This window comes from Cavia porcellus, unplaced genomic scaffold, assembly GCF_034190915.1.
Source record: "Cavia porcellus strain 051 isolate PalLab524CR breed Dunkin Hartley unplaced genomic scaffold, mCavPor4.1 scaffold_20, whole genome shotgun sequence".
Classification (NCBI taxonomy): Eukaryota; Metazoa; Chordata; class Mammalia; order Rodentia; family Caviidae; genus Cavia; species Cavia porcellus.
Window position 1 is genome coordinate 61,691,063 of NW_026947503.1, and position 22,183 is coordinate 61,713,245.

Below are 22,183 nucleotides of genomic sequence, written 5' to 3' on the forward strand. Positions count from 1 at the left end.
CCCGCACTTCCTCCTCCATGCTGGGCCTGTGCCTGGAGGAGTCAGGTCCTGAGGTGTGGATGCCCCCGCCTCCAGAGCAACAGGAAGCCAGCTCCTTTCACAAGGCACAGAGCAGATGGAGACCCACGCTAGTGGGGACAGGCAGGCTCCTCATTGGAGCCCTTACCTGGGGCAGGGGCACACATGATGGGGGCTGGGCTGGACCCCTGTAGAAACGCAGTGGAAGCTGGATCCCTGTGGGGCACTGGCATCTTGTCCCACAAACCCAGTCAGAGGCTGAGACACCTTAGCCTGAGTCAGCCTGGGGCCAGGTGACCCCGTGGTGTTACCTCTGGCCCTGCACCCTCGGGGCAAGAGGAGGAAAGCAGGCCCAGCAGTATCAGGCAGTGGCTTCTGGGCCACCCGAGGAGTGGGGCCATGAGAGACAGAGACACCAGGAGGGGCAGACACGATTTATTCAGAGTGAGGAGCCCGGGGCTGCATGCGAGTCCCGACACGGCACCAACACATACACATACACACACGCGGGCCCCAGCTCCACGCTGTCCTCCAGGACCTGGTGCAGAATCACGATCCACAGTGCGCCCTGCGCTCACTGACCATTGCACACGGCCCTCCACACAACTCCAGCTTCTTCCTCAACCCTTTCCGACCGTCCATGAAACCAGTGGTATTTTCTCAACGCAGAATTTGCAGGTAAGGAACAAAATGTTTTGTTTTTCCTTTTGAGACAGGGTCGCACTGTGAAATTCAGGCTGGCCTTGAACTCACGTTGTAGACCAGGCTAACCTTGAACTTGCAGGGATCCTCCTGCTTCAGCCTCACCTGCTGGGATCACAGGTGTGCACCACCACGCCCAGCTGCATTTCCCTGTCCACGCACAGACATACACACACAGCAGGTCGTCCTGGCTCCTCTTGGCTGCCGCCCCTCGCAGGCCCCTGCTCACTTGGACTTCTGGGTGCCCTTCTGGGCCTCAGCCGTGGCCGTGCGGGCCTCTTCCTCGGGGATGAACACGCTGACCGTGAAGTCGCTGGTCTCGGTGCCATACTTGTTCTTCACCACCAGCCCGTACTTGCCCGAGTCGGCCGTGCTCACGCCCAGGATGGTGAAGTAGGCCGTCTTCCCGGCCTCCAGGCGCAGGTTGCAGTGGTCGTTGGAGGCCAGCGGCCGCTCGTTCTTCAGCCAGGACACCTCGGGTGCAGGGTCGCCCCACACGGTGCAGGTGAGGTTGAGGGCCTGCGGGACACGGTGGTGGGGAGGAAGGGGACACATCAGACCTTGGAGCACCCTGGGATTGGGATGGGCAGAGAGGAGGCATGGAGGGGAAGCTCCCGGCCAGGGGTTAGGGCCTCCGGGGACAGTGGCAGGTCCTGGGGGCCAAGGCTGCAGAGCACCCCATCCTTGGACCCTCTGGGAGCTTCATCCCAGCCCCTTTCCTCTCCCTGCTCTCTCCTCGCAGACCAGAGCAGCCCAGTGCAAAGGGGACTCGGGAGTCCCCTTGTTGTATCATTGCCATCTGCCTGTCCTCTGTCACAAAGCCCTGCAACAGCTGCTCTGATAATGTCACTGATGGCTGCTGGCTGTCACATTCCAGCGTCCCCCACAATGCAGGGGGCTGCAGAGGTCTCTACCCAAGGGCATCTTAAATAAACACTCCGCCTGTGCCTGAGCCTCCTATTCCAGCCAAGCTTTCACTTTCCTTGTTTTTTCTCAATTGAAAAAACGTTTAGAGGAGTCTAGATTCACCTGTACTTGTAAGCAGTCATAGAGACCCTGCATACTCCGCCCTGGTCCCCCAGAGGCCACAGCTCACAGGACCGCCCTACGGTGTACAGACAGTGTCCTGACACTGACCTTGCTGCCCTGCTCACCAAGAGGGCCTCAGGACTGTCTGTGCTCAGCTGCCTTTGAGTGCAGGTTTGGTTCTGTTTCACCCCCTCCCTGGTGCAGGTTCTTGTGCCCACTTCACAGTGGAGACTCACAGCTGCACCCCCACAGGGACCTGGGCCCATGGATCTGATCCCTCCAGCCGCTGGCCTTTGTCCTGCTCAGCACCTGCTAATTTTGTGTTTTGTCATCTTGACAATGTTATGCACAGGGACCATGTGTGAACTCTGGGGTGGCCTTGTCACTCAGCACGACACCCTGCACGCTCCCTGCCGCTGCTGCTGTGTCCCCTGCTTGCTCACTTTTACAGCTGAGGACTGGGCCAAGGTCCAGCCGGGGCCCTGAGGCTCATGCATGTGTGCAGGTTCCAGCCTGGGGCTGCTCTGAGCGCAGCCGCGAAGGTTTGTGCACAGGTTTTGCTGTGGACATGAGTTTGAATCTCTCCGGGAGAAGTGGTTGGGGTCTGAGTGCTGGGTTGTGGTAAACTCCTGATTCACCTTTTCCCCAGAAACCGCTGAGTGGCCGGGTAATTTTGGCTTGCATTTCCACCCACAACGTGAAGTGATGAGTTTCCCCACGTTGTCCTCATGGGTTTCCTTGTTGCGGACCATTTTCTGTCACAGCATTTCTGGGTGAGCTAAACTTGTTTTACTGAGGCTCCAGAAGGGTGACAGTGAGTGCGGGTGAGAAACTGCTCTGGGCTCCAGATAGCTTATTCTGCAGCCAGGCAGTGGCAGTTTAAAAAGCCAGTGGGAAAGGTGAGTATCCAGACGCAGGTGGAGACCTCAGGCTGAGCACCCATGGCACAACCCATCCACGTCCCGCTGCGCCAGAGCCGTGACAGGACGTTTCCATTTCTCATGACTTTTAGGGGGTGACTGCAGAAACACCAAGTGGCCGACACCTGTCCACAGAGGGGAAACCTCTGATGCTTGGCCCCTGGGGCATGAAGAGGGCTGTGTTTCTACCTTGTGTTTGGCTTTCCAAGCAAGTGGAAGCAGCCAGAAGTAAGACAGCGATGGTGCCATATGTCATTTAACAGAAGGGACATGGCTGGGGGCGGTCCTTCCCTCACACTCACCTTGCCCTCCTGGATGGTGACCACGTCAGGGAGCCCGCCCAGCACCCGGGCCCGATCTGCAAGCACAGGCACTTCCGGTTAGTCACTGCACAGTGACGGCCCTCCACCCACCCATCCGATGTTCCCGGACAAACTCCCAATTAACTTTACCTCTCCCCACAGGCATCTCATACTGGGCTCAACATGCAAAGCACAAATAGAGTGCAAAACCAATGACAGCAGGACATCGGGAAGTCTTTTTCCAATGGGAAGGATAACTTAGACGGAGGCAGGGGTGTGGGAAGGAAGAGAAGGAATTTTTTTTTTTAAAAAAAAGAGAATGGGAGAAAAAGATGGAAATAGAGCTTTTGTAAATGAGATGGGCAAAGCAGGGAGGGATGCGTGGGGAAGGGGACAAAAAGAAAATGTGTTAGGCAGGTGGCCCAACTCCTCATGATAAATGTGGTCATTATGTACGCCTAATGTGTACTTGTAAAAACATTTTTTAAAAATATGCAAAAGAAACAATGACCCAGCAGGGGTGGACTTTAACCCTTCTCTATCCACACATTGCATGGTGCAGGTGCCGCCAGCTGGATCCGAAAGACCAGCTTGGGACAGTGCTGTCGCCTGCAGACCTGCTCTGCAGCCATCAGGGCTGCTTTCAGCCCGGCCCTGCTGCAGCTGAGTGGGCTAAGCTGAGGGACACACAGGCTTTTCTGGGACAGGCTGGAATCTGAAGTTGCCTCTTCCTGGGGTCCCCAGGAGAGACACAGGTTGGGAAGCAAGGACTGTGTGCTGGGCAGGTAGATAGGACCAATGCAAACATGGCTTCCTTCAAGGCGTTCCTGAGAGCTTCTTTTTCTGGTCTCTTTGGGGCATGTGGCAGCTGTGTGCAGCCCACTGTCCCCAGATGAGCATCAAGGGGACCAGGGCTGTGTAAAATCCAAGATGGGATAGGTGTGAAATCCAAGATGGCGCCCTAACCTGCCATGTGTCTGTGCCCCTGGGAAGGAGCCTTTCTGTAACACACCCAAAGGCCTCCTCTCTGGCTCTGGCACAGTGGCTGCCAGCCTCACGATTTTTGTGCCAACTTTCAATTCTTTTTTTTTTGGTACTAGGGACCATACTTACGACCTTGTGCTTACCAAGCAAGTGCTTGAACCACTGAGCTAAATCCCAAGCTTGGGCCAACTTTTAACCTGTGACTCTCCAGCCTCATTTCTACAACTCCCTGCTCTGTGAAGTGAGGCTGGAGCTTTCTCCGGCTGATGCCATTGCATCAGTGGCTGCCCACACGACCTGCTGTGTGACACTTATTCTGCCGCCCTGTTGGGTGTGGGTGTGGGTGCAGGTTTGCACAACACCCATGAACTCTGAGTTAGCAGAGGTGCTCCCTGGCCTCCTTGGGGTCCGAGAAAAGAAGAGGAGCTAGGAAAGAGCCAGTGACTGCTCAAAGCGGGTGTCAGAGCAGAGGACCTGTGTCTCTCCCAGCGCTACAGGCTTGTGACTGGAAGCCAGGCTCCCAGGAAGGGCAGGACACTGCTGGTGGCTCACCTGTTCCACAGGCGGCCTGGGCCCTGCCCTGGCCACTTGAGCATCTTGCAAACAGAGGCCCTGAGCCAGGAAGGGGAGGGAGTGGAGCAGAGCGTGGAGTGGGGTTCAGAGTTCCCGGAGAGCCCTGCCTAGGGGAACACCCGCTCATTGCTTCTCCTACTTCCCCTGCTCCCCTTCATATCCTGCATGTGGCTTCCGCTGGTTCAGCTCCGCCTGCCCTTGAGAAGAAACCAGATCACTGTGCTGGCTTAAGGGCCCTTGGGGTTCTCTAAAAATCTCCCCGAGGGACGCAGACAGCAATGGTGACAGTGACAGTGGGGAGCTTGGTTTGAGCCACATGCTGGCGGCCTGCCAGGCGCCCACGTGGCTATGTGGAGACCAGGAGGGCACAAAGGCCCCATTGAGATGCCGCTGCTACCCTTTGAGCTCAGGAAGGCGCCCAGTGCTCGCTGGGGACAGCCTGCAGTGATTTACCCCATGTCAGGCTTACAATGTCTCTTTTCTTTCTCTCTATGATTCCCCCTGCTACACTGTGCCTAACACCGTGACTAACAGTCTGTCCTATGATCTGCAGTCAGGAGATTTCTCAGGGTGGCCCAGGGCTGGGTGACATTCTCACGGTGTAACCCCTAGACGTTCTGACAGCCAGGGAGTGAAAGAGGAGTGAACACACATGCGGGACACCTCAGGGTCTACGGGAGTGGGGTGGGGGGAAAGCACCATTCTCTCCTCCACTTGCAGCGGTGGCAGCTCAGGGAAGTGTATTTCCAGCTGGGCAGCAGCCTACTTACTTTTCTCGGCGATCGCAGCTTGTCTGTGGTTGAGGGAGACAAACAAACACAGAAACAAAGAAGACTGTGTTGAGCGCTACTTGGCAGCAGCTGCCCTGTCTGTGTCTCCCTCCCCAGGGCCTCCGGCTGCACTCGCAGGACAGAGGAGGACAGGGGACACTTTCTCACACTTGGCCCCCAGGGACACCAGGGATCACTGCACACACCAGTGGCATTTGCCAGGACGGGGACTTACTTTAACCTCTGGAACTCGGCATAGGCCTCATCATATGCTTTAAGAGAAAGAGAGAAAAAGCGAAGTTAGGATTTGCTCGCCATGTGTGAACAGACCATGTGTGACCGTGTACATACAGGCTCTGAACAGAGCTCACAGGAGGCCCAGCTCGCTTCGAGGGGCCAGACCTCAGCACCCCAACTTGGAGGAATATGATGCTCTGACGTACCCTGCTCTTCCAGGGCATAAAACGTGAGAAGTTTGCAGCTGAACCCTCTAAGTAGAAAGGCAGAGATTAGCTCCACCTAAGAAAAATGTTGTCTGTTTCAAATAAAAGTTGGTGTCTATTAAACATCTGAGCACCAAAAAACGCTTCTGCTGATAAATTACGCCTGGCCTCATGGGCTCCTAGCTAGCCGGCTAAGGGCTTCTTTGTCGTATCCACTTCTCTCTGGGTGAGAGGGCACTACGAGCTGCAGTCACAGAGATCTCCTGTCTGAGCACCACAGTTTTGGGAAGCAATTTTATTCTTTTCCTTGTACTTGCAGAGCAAGCCTTTGGAAGGAAGACTCTGGGCTAAAAGGCAGCCATGACTGGAAAGCCTTCTCATCTTAGCTTTCCGCTCCTCTGTGCTCCAGGAGCAGGGCACTGGAGGTGCAGCGAATGTGTGGAGAACCCAACTCCGGCTTCCCGCACGCTGGAGCGGGACTCGCTTCATGCTTGGCTTCATGTTGCTGGGTCTGTGTATCCTCACCTGCGCTCCCACCCACGACCTGCTGGGGCTCACATCATCACCGGAACATGAAACAGGGCGGGTCCCCCAGAGTGGGGCTCCCAGCAGCCTGTGTGAGGGGCCGGTCGACCTGAACCAGTGAGTCAGGACACCCCCTCGGCTTTGAGCTGCGAGGAGAGGGCTTGGGGGACCTGGCAAACACCAGTCTGCTGCTGCCCTGGTCCTACTACACACACGGGCACAGATGCCGCTCTCTGGGGATCACGGAGGAGGCCACACATCACTGGCTGGCATTTTGTTCTTTGGCATTGCCAACACAATGACCTCTTTTCACTTCCGGTTCTTTCTAAAAGATCCAATTCTCCAGGAAGACTAGAGGAGCTAAGAGGGTGCTCACATGGGTCTGCAAGTATTCTTGAAGAGGCTTAACTGTGACTTAGTCTTAAACACCGTCAGAAAATTAGAAAAAAAATTAAAGTCAAGGTAACAAGTAATAAAAAGCTAGGCTAGATATAAAAAGGGGTTCTATCACAGCAGCAGCCGAGGCTGGCCATCTGCACCTGTACCTGTGACATGGCCGCAGGAGCTGTGACTCCGGCCCCACCAACTGTTCAGAACCAAGTCCTCCCGCCTCTCAGGGCTGCTCGGAGCCCTTACACTACGTTTGAATACTCGCAGGTGGCCCTTTGCAGGCTCGGCTTTCTCAATCCATGCACCCATGGACTAGGAACTGCAACGTGAATATTCCCACTCCCAAGCGCTGCTGCCTCTGTGGCATAAACTCATTTTCCGCTGTCTACTTCGGACCTGGCATATGTACATTATCTGGAGTGGCCACTACAATAGGCTCGGGGCTACAGAACAGGGGTCAGGTCCGAGTTCTGAGCCCTGGGGCAAACCCTTGTGGTGGCACAATGAGCAGAAAGAGGTAGAAAGCTTCATTTAGTGTATTTCTTCACCTTTGTTATAATTAGAGTAAGAGAACATTAGATCTGTTTAACAAAACAAGGAAGAGCCTACGTGTGCCTCGGCTCCTCCCGCTGCCCCTAGGTTAACCCTAAAGCTCAGATCCTTGTGTCTAGCACTGCCTCATTCTGTCGACCCCTGCACCTTTTTGAGCTACTGCTCATCAATAGTCTACTTTTGACTTGTTGCCACGGTTATAAAAGGAAGCTGAAGTGTCAATGATCCGCCGATGTTCTCGCCCTCTTTTCAGACTATTAAAAGATGAGCACGAGGGGCTGGAGGTTTAGCTCAGCGGCATAAGCGCCTGCCTTGGAAGCAGGCAGTCGTGAGTTCGATCCCTGGTACCGATAAAAAGGAAAAAGACAAAAAAAAAAAAAAAAAAAGATGAGCACGAAATAAAACCTGTCTTCCTTTGTGATCAGTCCAGGTGAGACTTCTATGCCTTGCCTCAGCCTGAAGCATTTAAAGAAGAGGGGTCCTTGGAATATGGGGTCAAAGTCTCAGGGTGAAAGTGTCAGGGTGGGGGTGAGGTTAGATAGAAACAATAAAGACAGGTACGGAAGCGGAAAGGAAATCACAACTAAAAATTATGCTTTTAAGGAGCCTGCAACTCTGGACACGAGGTCACCCAAGGTTACCTAAGTCACCCTTCCCTAGGTTTGTCATACCTCTGACTTCATAAATTAGCATCGTTGATGAAGTAAAGGGCAGACATTTGATTTTATGATAAAAGGACAAATCAAATGAGTTCAAAAAAATATTTTTAGACAAAATACCTTACATCACCCTTTAAAAAAAACCCAAAAACAAAACAATAGAACTCATGCCTTTCCCCTGTAAAATGGGCCATTATCTTTCTGTCAGTGATGCATCTTTTTTCCTCTAACCCAAGACCGAGATGGAAGTTTCTACAGATTTACAAATTCCACAGATTTCCACTGCCAAAAACACACACATGTCCCAGCTCCGAACTGCAGCATATCTCTGCCTCTCAAGGGCCTGCACTCTATTTCTTTGAATGTGTACTTTTAAGTTTCTACCTACTAACCCCCTTCATGCCTCTTAAAAAACGAAACAAACAAACAAAAAAACTAAAAAGATCTGCCTGCGGCAGACCGTTTACCTTGTCCAGAAAGGTCCACCATCTTCTGGTGTCCAGTTTTCCCGTCGAAGAGCTCCATTATATATTTCCCTTTGTCATTAGGAGTGGGCTCATTGATTTGAAGCCAGATCTGCTCCCCGGTGACCCCACTCTTCACTCTGTCTGTGTACTTAACGGCAGTCCCACTGTGAGAATCAGAGCCAGCACTGTTACTGTCTGCTTTCATGCAGAGCGGAGCGGTCCTCTGTCTCCCATCAAAGGTCTTATCATAACTTTTACAGGCTTCAAAAATCTAAGATCCACCTCTGCTGCTGTTCTGCCCGAGGCCCAGCCCTGGACTCCAAGGCCCTGTTCTGAGAGGCGGAACGTTCACTTGATTCTCCCGACAGCCCAGTGTGTCCCGTGGGGGAACTAGCTGGGCTGTGCTCTGGTGGGACTGAAGGAATCTTTAATACTGGACAGCCATGCTGCACCGCTCTAAGGCTGTGAGCTGGATTGTATAACCTGGCTCAGAGCATGCTGTTGCCATGGGCTGGTCCAAAGCTATTGAAAACCTAAGTTGGTGGTGGGCGGTGGAGCCAGGGGAGCATGAGAGGCAGGGTGGCTGTGCCGTGTGAGTTTCCCAGCTCTGCACGCAGTGTAAGGGAATAACAGGGAAAAGGGCCCTGGGGCTGTGTAGGGCTATCTAGGAACGCCACCGGGACAGTCAGGGTAGAGAAAGCGAGGCAGCTACACTCTGCTGTTTAAACTTCACAGAGAATCTGCACAGATGGGAGGAAACAAACAAGACAGCACACAAAACAATTCATCACAGTAACAATTACACTGGGAGAAAAGATTCAGAGGAAGCACCCGGAGTGCTGCGTGGTGGCCCATAAAACGGGACTGCATCGGATTAAGAATTCCTTTGGATGTTGTAATACGTCATCGGTGTATTTTCCAAAACAAGTGTGTACTCTGTGTACAGTTGTAACGAACAAGAACTTCTTGAAAGCATAGAAAAGGAAAGTTTTTAGCCAATAAACTTTTAGTTTTCAAACAAATATTCCATGTTTTTCTTATACTACTGCATTCTTTGATGAATATTTATTTGTATATCTAAAAACATATTAAAAATTAACGTGCATAGTGAGGTAAAGAGACTTATCGGTACCCACACATTTTAGCTCAGGCAGTAGACACATCTTAGAGAGCCAGACACAGGGACTGGTCTCTGTTTTGCAGTAATACACTCAGGTTTCTTAACCTCTGCTAACACGATCACGGTGCCTTCCGTATGCTCAGCACTGTAGTCCAACGGGTGCCACTGCTGCTAGTTTATATAGGGAAAACCGAGATTTGTAAAATTAAATGACTGCCTGAGATCACAATGGAAGACAGAAGTCAAGACTAAAACCCATTTTAGATATTTTTTTCCCATTGCGCCATACCACAAAAGACAGCTAAGACAATCCTTGATTCCCCAGACTTTCACAGATACACAAATACACAAGATGGGCACAGAGCTGCTGAGAGCAAGTGATGCAAGTTCATGCTTTGTTACTCTAATAGCAGCTTTTCAAACCCCATCTTCTAGGCCTTATTTTCTGAACGAATAATTCTCTTAGAGAAGACGTAAAGTTTTTTGATGGGTGGGTCACCTAATTTTGCTTCTTTCATTCTGCAGACTGATGTATTAGCATGTCCTAGATGCCATGGAGGTTTTCCCTTGAATTTATTTCAACATATACATAATTACTTTCCTAAAACATATTCTGAAGAAGAAGAAGAAGAAGAAGAAGAAGAAGAAGAAGAAGAAGAAGAAGAAGAAGAAGATAAGCTGAATTTGTGCTCTGTACTGTATCTGTGGAGTTCAGGAAATGATTAATAATAATAACAATAATAATAAAGGTTCCTGCATAAGTCAGAGCAGAAAGCCCAGATGACCGCTTCATCAGCACTGGCTCAAGCTCCCAGTGCATCCAGACCTTATTTGTTCTGGTGGGGTTGGGGATTGAACTCAGGGCCTCACATATGCTAGGAAAGCTCTCTACCACTGAGCTACACCCCTGCCTGGGACTTTTCATTATATTTATTTTTGACTGATCCATAAAAACATTAGTGGGGTCACGTGGTATTTTGGCACATGTTTATATTTTGTGACATTTCAATAAGGTTAAATGTGTGTGTCCCCTGAAACACCTCTCGCTTCCTCATAGTGACACTTTCAATGTCTTCTCTTGTCACTTTTGGAAACGTATACTGCAGTCACCTGCATGCAGACAGGGCCTCAGAAGGTCTCACTCCTGCCAAGCTGAACATAGCACCGAGGGCCGACTTCTCCCCACCTCTCCTCGAACCTCGCTAGGCTTCAGTGACCTTGGACACAGCAGGGAATGCTCGGGGAGCAGGGTCTGGAGTGAGGCTGCCTCTTGTGACATTGCCATGAGCCTGGGCTTTCTGGTCACTGCAGGCCCTGCCTCGGGTCTGGATGAGCTAGCAGGTGCCTTGGGGCTTGGAGCGATGCCCCACACACTCGGTGCCCACAGAAGGCCTGATGGATGGGGGTAGTCACTGTCCCTGCACCCCCAGGACTGCTGCAGGGCCACTTCCAAGGCTGCTGCAATGGGGCTCTTGAGCACACTTGAGCACTGGACTGAAGGGGGCTGCACCCTAAAAATGAGCTCTGCCAGGCCTCGGCGCACTCGCGGGCCAGGCTATCAGGGAAGGGTGGGACCGGTTTGATTTAGATGCCACTTGGTCTCTTGCAATCCCAGGGATGAACCCGAATGCGGCTTCTTTACTGCTCCACCCAAGCATCCCTGGACAGACTTTCAGACCCAACCCTATCCAAACGCACCTCCTACCAGTGCCCCCGAGACCCCCAGAGTCTGTCCACCATGGCCAAGAAGCTGCTCTGGACCTTGTGAGCAAACCAGGTGCTCCCCCCACCCAGGGTGGGGGCTGCCTTGGCCATCGGCCACTTGCCTGCCCAGTGGGGGACCAGGGATGGTGTGGGCTGGGTGCCGAGCACTGGGATCATGGCTGGGGACCTGGTGAAGCCCTCGGCCCAGCTCGGGGGTGGGGGTGGGGTCCCAGTGAGGACACCTGCAAGCCAGGACACATCTCAGGGTGCAGAGGGGTGCACAGCAGCACCCAGGGGTTTGTGTCCTGTGAGCCTCAGGTTCCCAGCTGGGTTCCCAGTGGGAAATAAGAAGAGCATCACCTGAAAGGATCTTCTTCCTTCCCTTTCCTCCCTTCCTGTCCTTTCTCCCTTCTCCTTTTTCTTTCTTCCTTTTGTTCCTTCTGTCCTTTCTCTCCCTTTCTCTCTTTTTCTCTCTCTCTTTCCTTTCTCCCCCTCTCCCTTTCTCCCTTCTCTCTTTCCTTCCCTCCCTCGCTTCCTTCTTCCCTTCCCTCCTTTCTCTGTTTGTTTCCCTTCGCTGTCTCCAGGGGGAAAGCGCTTGCACACAATGAGGGAGGCTCCGTTTACTTACTTGTGGGACCAGTTAACCTTCAGGTCATCCAGGTAGTAGGTGACAAAAGAGTACAGCCGGATGCCCTCGGCAGTGCTCTGGATTTTCAGGTCTGTGGCTGACAAAGCTAAAAGAGGAGAACAGCGTGTCGTACACACCTATCTGTCTGTCCGTCCGTCCTGGCAGGAGAACAGTGAAGCACTGTGCATGGGAAATGTCAGCTTACCGATCTTGCGGCACACTTCGCTCATCAGTTCTTGGAAGGCTGGAGAAAAAGTTCAAAGCCAAGACGTTAGCAGAACATGCTGAGCGTCTGCCCGAATCTCAGACTGTTCACTCTTAAAAATTCCCTGTCCCAGGAAGGGAACAATTTGTTGACTGATTGCTAATTAGTGTGCTTGGAGGAAATAACTCAAATTTTTATTGGGCTATAAAAGATCTTTGCCTGTTTTGACATTCTGTGATATTTTTTCTCCCGACTCTCTGTGATTAACACCATATTTGAATTCTACACAGAGTCACAGTGAGGTTTCCAGGAAGGCTCTTGGCTTTAGGGTTCTCTTCTTTAGTCCCAGGAAGCCTTGGCTCCAGTGACCGGATGTTTTCTGGTCTGTGTCACCAGTTCAAGATGGATTGCCATGGATCCTGCCCGGCCCCCCACAGCCTAATGACTTTTGCTGGTCACTGTTAGGCTGTTGCTGGTCAACCATTTAGCCATGGCTTCACCGAGACGGGCAAGATTAAGTCAAAGACAGATTTCTGCTGTTTGTTAGTAATATTCCTAACAGATCTTGTTCAGAAACAGAACTGAGGGTTTTGGGGTCACAAGGGGGCTTTGGTGATCTTGACAGATGTGTCCCAAGTAGTCTCTGAGACATGGAAATTCCTTTTCTACTTTGTGAATAACTGTAAGACTTCAAATACTGCATATAAGTCTTCCTGGCTACCCCTTTATTCCTGGGCTATTTCTCAACGTGCTCTTCACTTAAGTTTTTTTTTTTTTTCTTTCCTGATCCTGGAACATTTTTATAGAGTAGAAACAAAAGCGATGATTTAAATTGAAAGCAGACACTTTAGCCACCTGTAAAGTATAAATTCTCCAAGATCAAAAGTACACTTCCAACCTCTGGGAAGACCAAAAGTGAAGTACTTGGGAAACAAAACAGCGACAGCAGTTCACTGGGTTGGAATTTCAATTAAACTAGACTCTGCGGGTGAAAACCCAGCATGGCTTTCATTTGTCAGCCCAGCCTCCATCTTAATCCTGGTCACCCCTGTGTAGGAAACACAGCCCTGAGCACCGACCTTCATCCACAAGCTTCAGCCGGCTTTTATCCTTTCCGCGGTCATCTTTCAGGATGACTTCGTAAAACCCAGCGTCCTTCTTGGAAAACTAAGGGGAGAAGAGAGACACCCGCTGTAGCTCGGCCCAGCTCCAGGCCTGGCATCACTCAAGGCCCTTGACCTAACAGTTGCCACGGAAGCAACCAGAAAAGCTCCAGCAGTGGCCAGTGGGCCACATGTTCACCTGCCCACAGTCATCTTCGCAGACGACAGTTGTGATTTCTCACCCTCTACAGCTATAATGAGATGAGGCGTTTTTTTTTTTTGTCTTTTTGAGACAGGGTCTCACTATGCAGTTCAGGCTGGTCTTGAGCTCACTTTGTAACCTGGGCTGACCTCATACTTCTGGCAACTCTCCTGCCTCAGTCTCCCAAGTGCTGGGATTATAGGAATGCACCACCATGCCTGGCTGAGACCTTTATTTATTAAACAGTAAATGATGACATATATCTGAAAGCTGTGCTCTAAAAGTAGATAAAAGTTTACACTTCAATGACTATTACATCTGACTTTCTTTACAATGCTAGAAAACAACTTATTGTAAGGTTTAAGCTTGAAGAAAGGCCCATTTGACTGCTTGCAGATGAGAAAGGAGCTCATAAAGCCAGTCCCATGGAGTTTGCTTGGTACTGGTGAGACACCTGAGAGACCCATGCATGTCGCAAAGCGAGGAGCTTTGGCTCCTGTGGATATTGTACATCTGTGGGCATGGGGTGAACACGGAATCTGATCCACTCTGGAGGAGAATGCGGATGTGGCCCTCCCATAGTTCCAATCACCTACCTCTGTTATCAGCAGTGTGCATATGCCGTCCTGGAAGTCGTGCTTCTCGTCCACTGATATCTCCCTCTCGTCTTTGTACCACACAATGTTAGTCTCTTTCTTAATATTTGCCACCTAGAGGAAGAACACACTTACCCTTTTTGAATTAGGGGAACATTACTCTTATGAAAATAAGGGGGGTATTTTACTTTCTACATTGAGGAGTGAAGCCAGGGTCTTTGCACTGAACTACATCCATAGGCTTTTCCTTAAAGAAAAAAAAATTTTTTTTTTTTGTCTTTTTGAGACAGGGTCTTGCTGTGCAGTTCAGGCTGGCCTTGAGCTCACTTTGTAGCCTAGGTTGGTCTTGAACTCGCAACAATCCTCCCTGCCTCAGCCTCCCAAGTGCTGGGATTACAGGCATGAGCCACCATGCCTGGCGAATAAAGAAATGGTTTTAAATTTTGAAACAGGGTCTCAAGTTGTTCACTCCTGGCTCAAGTTATCCTCCTGCCTCAGTCTCCCAGAGTGCTTGGGAATACAGTCATGCACCAGGCCCAGCAAACTAAGTAGGTTTTAATGTACCAAAGTATAGAAGAAAAGGTACTGAACTTGGTGTTAGATGACACAGCTTTTAAAGGGAATCAGTTGAAAATGATGTTAATTGAAAAAGGGCTTTAGAATAAAGTGGGTACAAATGCACGAATGAAAATCAAGAGCATCTATTTCCAGCAGTAAAAGTTAACTTTGCAATCACTGGCAAGCAGTGGCCCAGATCCACAGTCCCAGCACTCAGGAGACACTCCCAGCACTCCCAGCTGAGGCAAGAGAATCACCTGAGCCCAGAAGTTCCAGACCAGTTGGCAAAAACGAAGTACTAGGTATTCATACTTATATGCAAACTTACATGAAAGTAAGTGTGGCCACGAGAAACCAGTACACATCAGTGTTCCTCATGACTCTGGAAGCTGGTTGTGGAATTGGAGGAAGTAACTGGGTTCCTGGGTGACTTTGCTTCTGGCAAAATGCCCCTAAGCTGGGCATGCTGGTGCACCCCGTAATCTCAGCACTTTAGAGGCAGAAGCAGGAGGAGAGCCAGAAGTCTGAGGCCAGCCTGGGCTCCATGGTGAGTTCAAGGTCAGTCTAGACTACGTAGTGAGACCCTGTCTCAAATGCTCAGGGCCTGAGCACCCTGCTTCGTATAATTTGGAATGTATCCCCTGTGGGAATTGGAAAGCCCAAGCATAGAGTTGTCCCAAGAGGTGCTGGTTCTCTGGGGTCATAAGACATGTTAAGCCTTGCTGTGCTTCCCGCCCCTGCCCAGTATGGAGTGGTTATCTGAGAGTGGCAGAGGGAGCAGCTGTTACATGGACTCTTGCAGGTCAGCAGGTGGCCTAGCTCTTCCTTAGTCCTTCAGAGCTGACTGACGCTAAGCGGCCCTTCATAGCCGTGAGTCTAAATGGTCACTGCACGTGTGCCGTGGATTCTGATGCAGTAGTGATGGTAAATTTATGTAAATTGCCATAATAACATAACAGAGAGATATGGAGAACAGAGGCAGGGTCCTTCTCCCCAGACTACTGTGCCAGAGAAGCTGAAAGAAGGTTTTTCTAGGTCTTGGACAACAACTCAAATCCTTACCTCCAGGTATCCATAACCTAAGTGCTGTGGTTAACATCTAGACCTCCTTTAAAGTCTCATGTGAGCCTAGAAGGGGTTTTGGGGAGGTGACTGAACCATGGGGGCATGACACCCATCAGCGGATTCTCCAATGAGTGTTACCCTGGGAGGAGAAGCCTGGCTGCAGGAGGTGGGTCACTGCGGGCATGGTCTGCATCTATCTCCCCCCTCCTCCTCTGATCGCTCCCTGCGTGCTCTGCCATGGACTGTCTCTCCTCTGTGATGCCCTCTGCCATGCCACTCTGCCTTGGGGCCAGCCAACTAGGGACTGAAGCCTCTCCAAACAGCCTAAAGAAACCTTCCTCTGTCAACTTGTGGGTGTCAGGCATTGTGTCTCAGCAGTGAGGAAGGTGGCTAACAGTGTGTGGAGGCTTCCCTGGGATAAGTCAGGACTGGGGAAGGGCTGGTTCTCCTGAGGAGGCCATCAAAGTGGCAGAAATCCATGGGCGACACAGCACAGGAGAAGAGGAAAGCAGGATGGGCGGTGCCCATGAGAAAGTAAGGGGGTAGCAAGGTGCTGGGCAGCCAGAGGGCAGAGAGGCTGAGGGAGGAAGAGGAGCCACCAGGGAGAAGGTTTTTAGTAAGTTTTGCAATGTTCAGAGAGGCCAAAATGTAGGACAATTTTTCTTATGGGTTTCTGGTAAAATTGTTCCTTTGAATTAATCAGATATACTAGAAACTCGAGCACTTGGGTTCTGGCTCTTAGGATGACAGCCACATGCTCTGCTTGAGTTACTGTTGGCCATCACAACTTCACATGGCAACTGCAGGCAGCAGTTTCTTCTCCAAAACTTTTTTTTGGTATCAGAATTCGAACTCAGGGTCTCACACTTGCCAGGTAGGTGATGTGTCGCTGAGCTACCTTCTTGACCAAAACTTATGAAACAAATATGTAAAACCTGGGTCTGATGATATTGCCGGAGTGGGCCTCTCCCACCTAGGCTCGCCTCTGTTTCTCAAGCAGCTGGACCTGCAGGTGTGTCCCCCTGCCTGGCTCTCAGCAGCTGTCTTCTCATTGTCACCCTGTTGTCTCACACAGTACGCGCACCCCCCAAACAGGAGGCTGAGGAGGCTGGGATAGATCTACCACTTAGGTGGGATTTGGCCCCACACCCTAACACTGTGAGAGTCTTCTGCTACTAACATAGGGCGGCATCCTTAACACAAACTCCGAATTCCAAGATACTCCCAGTCTGAAATTTGATGTCACAAGTGGGGAACTCCATACTGTGAAACTGTTATGCAGTATTTTTAAAATTGCATAAAAATTACCTTTAGGCTATGTGCATAAGAAACAAACGAATTTCACATTAGACCTGAGTCACATCTCCAACACCCCTCGTTACATATACACAACTATTCCAAAAGAAAAAAACCTAAAAATCAAAATACTTTTGCCCCAAAGCACTGTGGATAAGGAAGACCCAGCCTGTAATTTAAAAGGAGCCCACATCTTTTTTTTTTTTATCTTTTTCTTTTTTATCGGTACCGGGGATCGAACTCAAGACTACCTGCTTGCAAGGCAGGCGCTTATGCCGCTGAGCTAAATCCCCAGCCCTGAGCCCACATCTTTATTAACTATGTCATGTTGATGCTTAGGAGCAATCACTTCAGCTTAAATTTTTTTAATAAACCACTGGCTACTGTAACATTCAACAGCAAGGATGAATCATTTATCATTTTGGCTCAAATGCAGATGGAAAAGTGATCTTCCTCTTCCTCTTCTTCTATTCTTTATTTCCCCAGCATAAAATATTAAAAATTCACCCACCTCTTACCTTGCATTTCAACAGTACATTACATTCACCTGTCACTTCCCAGCTCAAATACTCAGCAAAATGGGGGCCTGTAAAACGTTAATGATATAAGCGATCACCTCGTTCATCACAAATGCAAATTTAAAGCTCGCTTTTTTTTTTTTTTGGTACTGGGAATTGAGCTCAGGCCTCACACTTGCCAGGCAGGTGCTGTGCTGCTGATCTACATCCTCAGCCCAAAGCTCATTTCTTAAATCCTAAAGTGATTTATGTTTGAACTCAACTTGAAAAATATAACAGATTTAGTTTTAAAATATTTTAATTTCTATATATTTGATAAAAATATTTTAAATAACTTTTATTTATCAACCATTCTTAACATAATTAATACCATGTGTTTTAACTTGTTATAGAAATAATCCTTGAACACTTTATACAAAAAAATGGAAGTATTTCTTCTTACCCACTGCCTAAGTTTACCTTGTTTCCTGATCCATTCTTGCCGCTGGAATTCGGCTTCTTTCTGGAGTTTTTTATAAACTAGAAATTGAAAGACAAGCAAGTATAAAGTTGAGTTGAACAGTGTAAATGCCCCTGTCAGCTACATGCCGACGATCCTGCTTGTCTTTCTTTTAATAGATGAGGAAACAGGCTTAGAAAGGTTAAATAACTTTTTCAAGGTCATGAAGCCAGGAAACATTGAAATAGAACGGAGCAGATCTGGCAGCCTTTGTGTTGCTTGTTTAAATCTCACTCTTAAATCTTGGTGGCTTCCACACTTAGTTTAAGCAGCTGACTACTGCAGCTTAATTATAACGTGTGATCCACAGATGTGACAAACAGTACTTCTGCATATTTTTTTCTTTTCACGTTAAGTCTTTTAGAGCATCTGCACATCATTAACTAGGATCATGGTTTGTTTCTGAGATACATTCAGTCCCACGGGTCTTGTAACCTCCTGCATTGGAAGATTTTAGGAATAAGTTCTTTTTTATATATGCAATTAAGTACAGTCTTGATTGAGGGTCAGGATAATTTCATATTCTTTTAAATTAACATTTTTTTTTGTCTTTTTCCTTTTTATCAGTACTGGGGATTGAACTCACGACTGCCTGCTTGCAAGGCAGGCGCTTATGCCGCTGAGTTAAATCCCCAGCCCCAACATTCATTTTTATATGCAATGAAATACTATGGAAAGTGTAAATCAAAATGTGTATTTTTTTTCCCTCTTTTTATTGGTACCGGGGATCGAACTCACGACCGCCTGCTTGTAAGGCAGGTGCTTATGCCGCTGAGCTAAATCCCTAGCCCCAAAATGTGTATTTTGATAAAGAAGGATAAGCTTGAGACCGTTATGCTAGGTAGAATAAGTCAGACACACAATTTGCATGTGGCGTGGTTTCTCTGATACGAGAAACCTAAGCAGAAAAGACAGATAATAGGAACGGGGTGGTGGTGGTGGGGCTTCTCCAAGAGGAAAGGAGACCTGGAGATGGAGGAAGGGGATGAACAAAAGGTGGAGGTGCGCTACATGCAGGCACCGACTCCCCCAGGAATGAACCATCACGCTCTGCTATCATATACCAATAAAAACAAAGGTTTAACTGGGAAGCACAACGCAAGGCCGCCCTGCATGTTAAAAAAGAAAACTGCATTTGGACCATGGGGTTTGGTGAGGACCTGTTCCTGCGCCCTCTCCTGGGACCTCCGGCTTGTGCCCAGAGAGCAGAGGGGCACTCACCGTCCCCAATGAGCACCAGGGTGGAGTGGCCCGTGGCTCTCCCGTCCTGAATCTGGAACGTGTACGTCCCCTCGTCCTCGTCCTGCAGCTTCTCCATGAACATCTCGATGATGCCAGTGTTTCGGTCGACATGCATCTTGTATTTCTTCATTCATCGTGAAAAGATACAGAGAAAGCAGTAAGGTAGGCATTTCACCCCATGACAATGAGCCTGGGGATATACAATAAACTCCAAAGAATAAGAGCTTTAATAATATTTTTGACAAATTCTTTAGAATCTTATACCGTACAAGGGAATATTTTATATGAATATAGGATCCAGACCAGAATTGATTACGGAATAGTCTGTGATATAATTTCTTAAGTCTAAATGCAGTTTTGTTAGCCCATGTTATAAAATATTATCACAACTAGCTTCAGACTTCTGTTTTGTCTCCCAGGTAGTATTATCTCTCCTTGGGAAGATAGCAGGAACTATAGGTGGTCCAGGGGGAACATTCTCATGGAATGCATGGCGTGCAGTAGGCAGTTCCTAAATACCTGCTGGGAATGTGTGATAAAAACACTCTGCAGCCCCCAAAACTCCCTGCTCTTGATGACTGAAAGAGCTTTGTAGGCTGCTCTGTGTAGACAACTCTCATTCTGAGCCCAAGGTGACTCTAGGTTGCCATGTAGATGGGCACAAATCTACACCCATCTGCACTGACAAAGTCTGCTATAAAAGACAGCATGAAGGCTCAGGTCCCACCCAGCTCTGTGCAGCCCTGAGGCCTTGCTGGGAGCCGGTCTCCTGCGAGCCCAGGTCTGGCCTCGCCTTGACCCTGTCCCCTCCTTCGCCCTCCTTTCCTCTGGGAGCACAGCCCCAAGGTTGAGGATGAGCAGTTCTTCCTGCTGTCCTCGGGAGCTGACCTGAGACAGCAGGTGTGCACATGTGACAGCATGAGTGTGTGTGTGTGTGCATGTGAAGGAGGGGCACGTCTGCATGCGTGCGCCTGAATGTGCACTCAGGGATGTGGCAGAAGGTGGTGCCGATCAGTTTTTCTGCCTCTGCCCTGGATGGGCGGTGACCGCGCAGCTGATGGGGACAGCGGGGAGGGTGAGGGAGGACTGGCTGCTGCGGACATGAGAGTGACTCCTCCTGGCTGCGCGGTCACTGTGTGCCACACTGCACACAAGGAGGTGTCATGCACGACCCCCTCACTGAGGAGTCTCCATGGTTTTCAAAACCATGACAGTGGGAAGGGACAGGCTGCTAATGGCAGCAGCATCCTCACCTCCTCCCCCTGCCAGGTTCTCACTGCTGTGTCCCCACCCACTCCTCAGGACGTGGGACACCGGCCTGACCCGGCTCCTGGCAGCCCTGGGATGGCAGGGGAGCCCGGCTGCTGCACCTCCAGCTGCAGAAACTGTGTTCACATGAGCAAACTGACAGGGGGGCACACGCGGAGAAACAGGAAAAACCCACAGGACATACCCAGTCGTGCGCATCCTTCTGTCTAAAGTTTTGACAGTGAGGATGCACTTCATTGTTGCCAAAAAGACAATGAAAAATACTGCTTTTTCTGAGCCTCCAGAGAAGAGGTCATTTTCCCCACATAATGCAGCTGGTTGCTGGGTTTCTGACGTGGGTAATTTGCATCTTGTAAACTTCTCATTGGGAACAGAGGAACAAGGCCTGGTGCTGGAGAGGAGCATGCCCTGTGTAGTGTTCACTGCACCCAGTGGGGGCTCAGGCGGGGTACTTGGGGATCTCGGTTTCCAAGTGGGGACCGTGCTTCCCAGTTTGCCTGGGGCAGTTCGGAAGATGGGGTCCTAGGAAAATTACTAACAGCCTCCCCTTTCATTCTTGAAAGTGTCCCAGGTTGGTGAAATGATAGCATCAGTCTGTGGATTCCCTTCACTTAAGAAGAAGAAAATGTGACAAAGATGTAAACTACCTCACCCCGCAGTTCTCAGGGCACTGTGTCCATAGCCCTGCAGGGCACCCGTGTTGTGCTCCAGGAGAGCACATTTATAAATGTAAAATGCATAGAACCTACCGGTCCTTCAAAAATCTCCTTCTCGTTAAATATGTAGTTGACCTTGGCGTTGGCAGACAGCTTCTCCGCCTGCATCCAGAACCGGACCAGACCTTTCTCCAAAATCTCCACCGCCAACTCCGATTTAGTTGGGACAGCTATGAAAAATGAAAATGAACCCAGTAAGTAACTCCGCTGTTGGAAAGCAGCAAGGAGGGGGCCAAGAGTCAGCCGCGGGGGTGCTGATGCCCTTGCTTCTCGCAAAGCCAGGGAGCAGCGCAGGTGCTGTGGGGAAAGTGGTAGAGTATGGGGCAGGAGACATGGTGCTGGTCCTGTGGTGTCACCTGGCACCCACCGCATTTGTCATTCAACCTAGTGGTGGGGAGGATGAGATCACCTCCAGGGGCCCTTCTGGAGGCCCCTGGACTCTTGGCTGCAGCGAGGTTATTCCACGGCTGTAGTGAGCGATGATCAGAGGCCGGGGTGGGCTTCAGGAAGGCTGAGGTGAGCCCAGCTCTGCTGCTAACGAGGTGGGGAACCTGGCGGGCTGCTTTCTGGCAGCTGGTCTTACCCAACCGGCCCAGGTTGGCCGAGAAGTGCTTCAGTGCTAACATTCTTAAGAATATTCAGAACATTTAGAAGGGAGTACAGTCTTTGTAAACAATCAAACTCACCTGGGTTTCCCCCCTCACAAAAAAATTTAAAGAATCTTAAAAAGGAATTCATTCTGATTACATAGTCAGCCCTCCACCTCTTTGGGCTTTGAGCCCACATATTCAACCAACTGTGAATCCGACATATTTTTTTAAAATTGCATTTGTACTGGGCATACATAGATTTTTCTCTTGTCATTATTCTCTAAATAATAGAGTAGATTCTACTCAGCAGAGCAACTATTTACATAAAGTGTATATTGTATTAGCCATTATGATAATGTAGAAATGGTCTAAATAAATGGAGAATGCCGGGAGGTTATATGCAAATATCATGCGATATTACTTCGGGGACTAGAGCGTCTTGGACTTTGGTGTCCATGGGGATCCTGAAACTCATACCCACGGGTGTCAAGGATGACTATATATCCTCCCCCTTTGATGTCAAAGACTACTGTGTACC

At 49.7% G+C, this 22,183-nt stretch overlaps 1 protein-coding gene across 2 annotated transcripts in view; it reads right to left on the reverse strand.

Moving 5' to 3' along the window:
* Positions 1-437: 437 nt before the first annotated feature.
* Positions 438-22,183, reverse strand: part of Myom1 (myomesin 1) — a 114,184-nt gene continuing 92,438 nt past the window's right edge. For both annotated transcript variants that reach the window (XM_063231903.1, XM_013146700.2), the window contains 13 exons: positions 21,089-21,225; positions 19,050-19,194; positions 17,789-17,848; positions 17,330-17,397; positions 13,893-14,006; positions 13,071-13,158; positions 11,992-12,030; positions 11,787-11,892; positions 8,335-8,498; positions 5,534-5,570; positions 5,299-5,321; positions 2,972-3,027; positions 438-1,239 (listed from right to left, as the gene is read on the reverse strand). In XM_063231903.1, the coding sequence (XP_063087973.1) occupies positions 946-1,239; positions 2,972-3,027; positions 5,299-5,321; positions 5,534-5,570; positions 8,335-8,498; positions 11,787-11,892; positions 11,992-12,030; positions 13,071-13,158; positions 13,893-14,006; positions 17,330-17,397; positions 17,789-17,848; positions 19,050-19,194; positions 21,089-21,225 (1,331 nt within the window). In that variant the 3' untranslated portion in view covers positions 438-945. The remainder of the gene's footprint in view (positions 1,240-2,971; positions 3,028-5,298; positions 5,322-5,533; positions 5,571-8,334; positions 8,499-11,786; positions 11,893-11,991; positions 12,031-13,070; positions 13,159-13,892; positions 14,007-17,329; positions 17,398-17,788; positions 17,849-19,049; positions 19,195-21,088; positions 21,226-22,183) is intronic.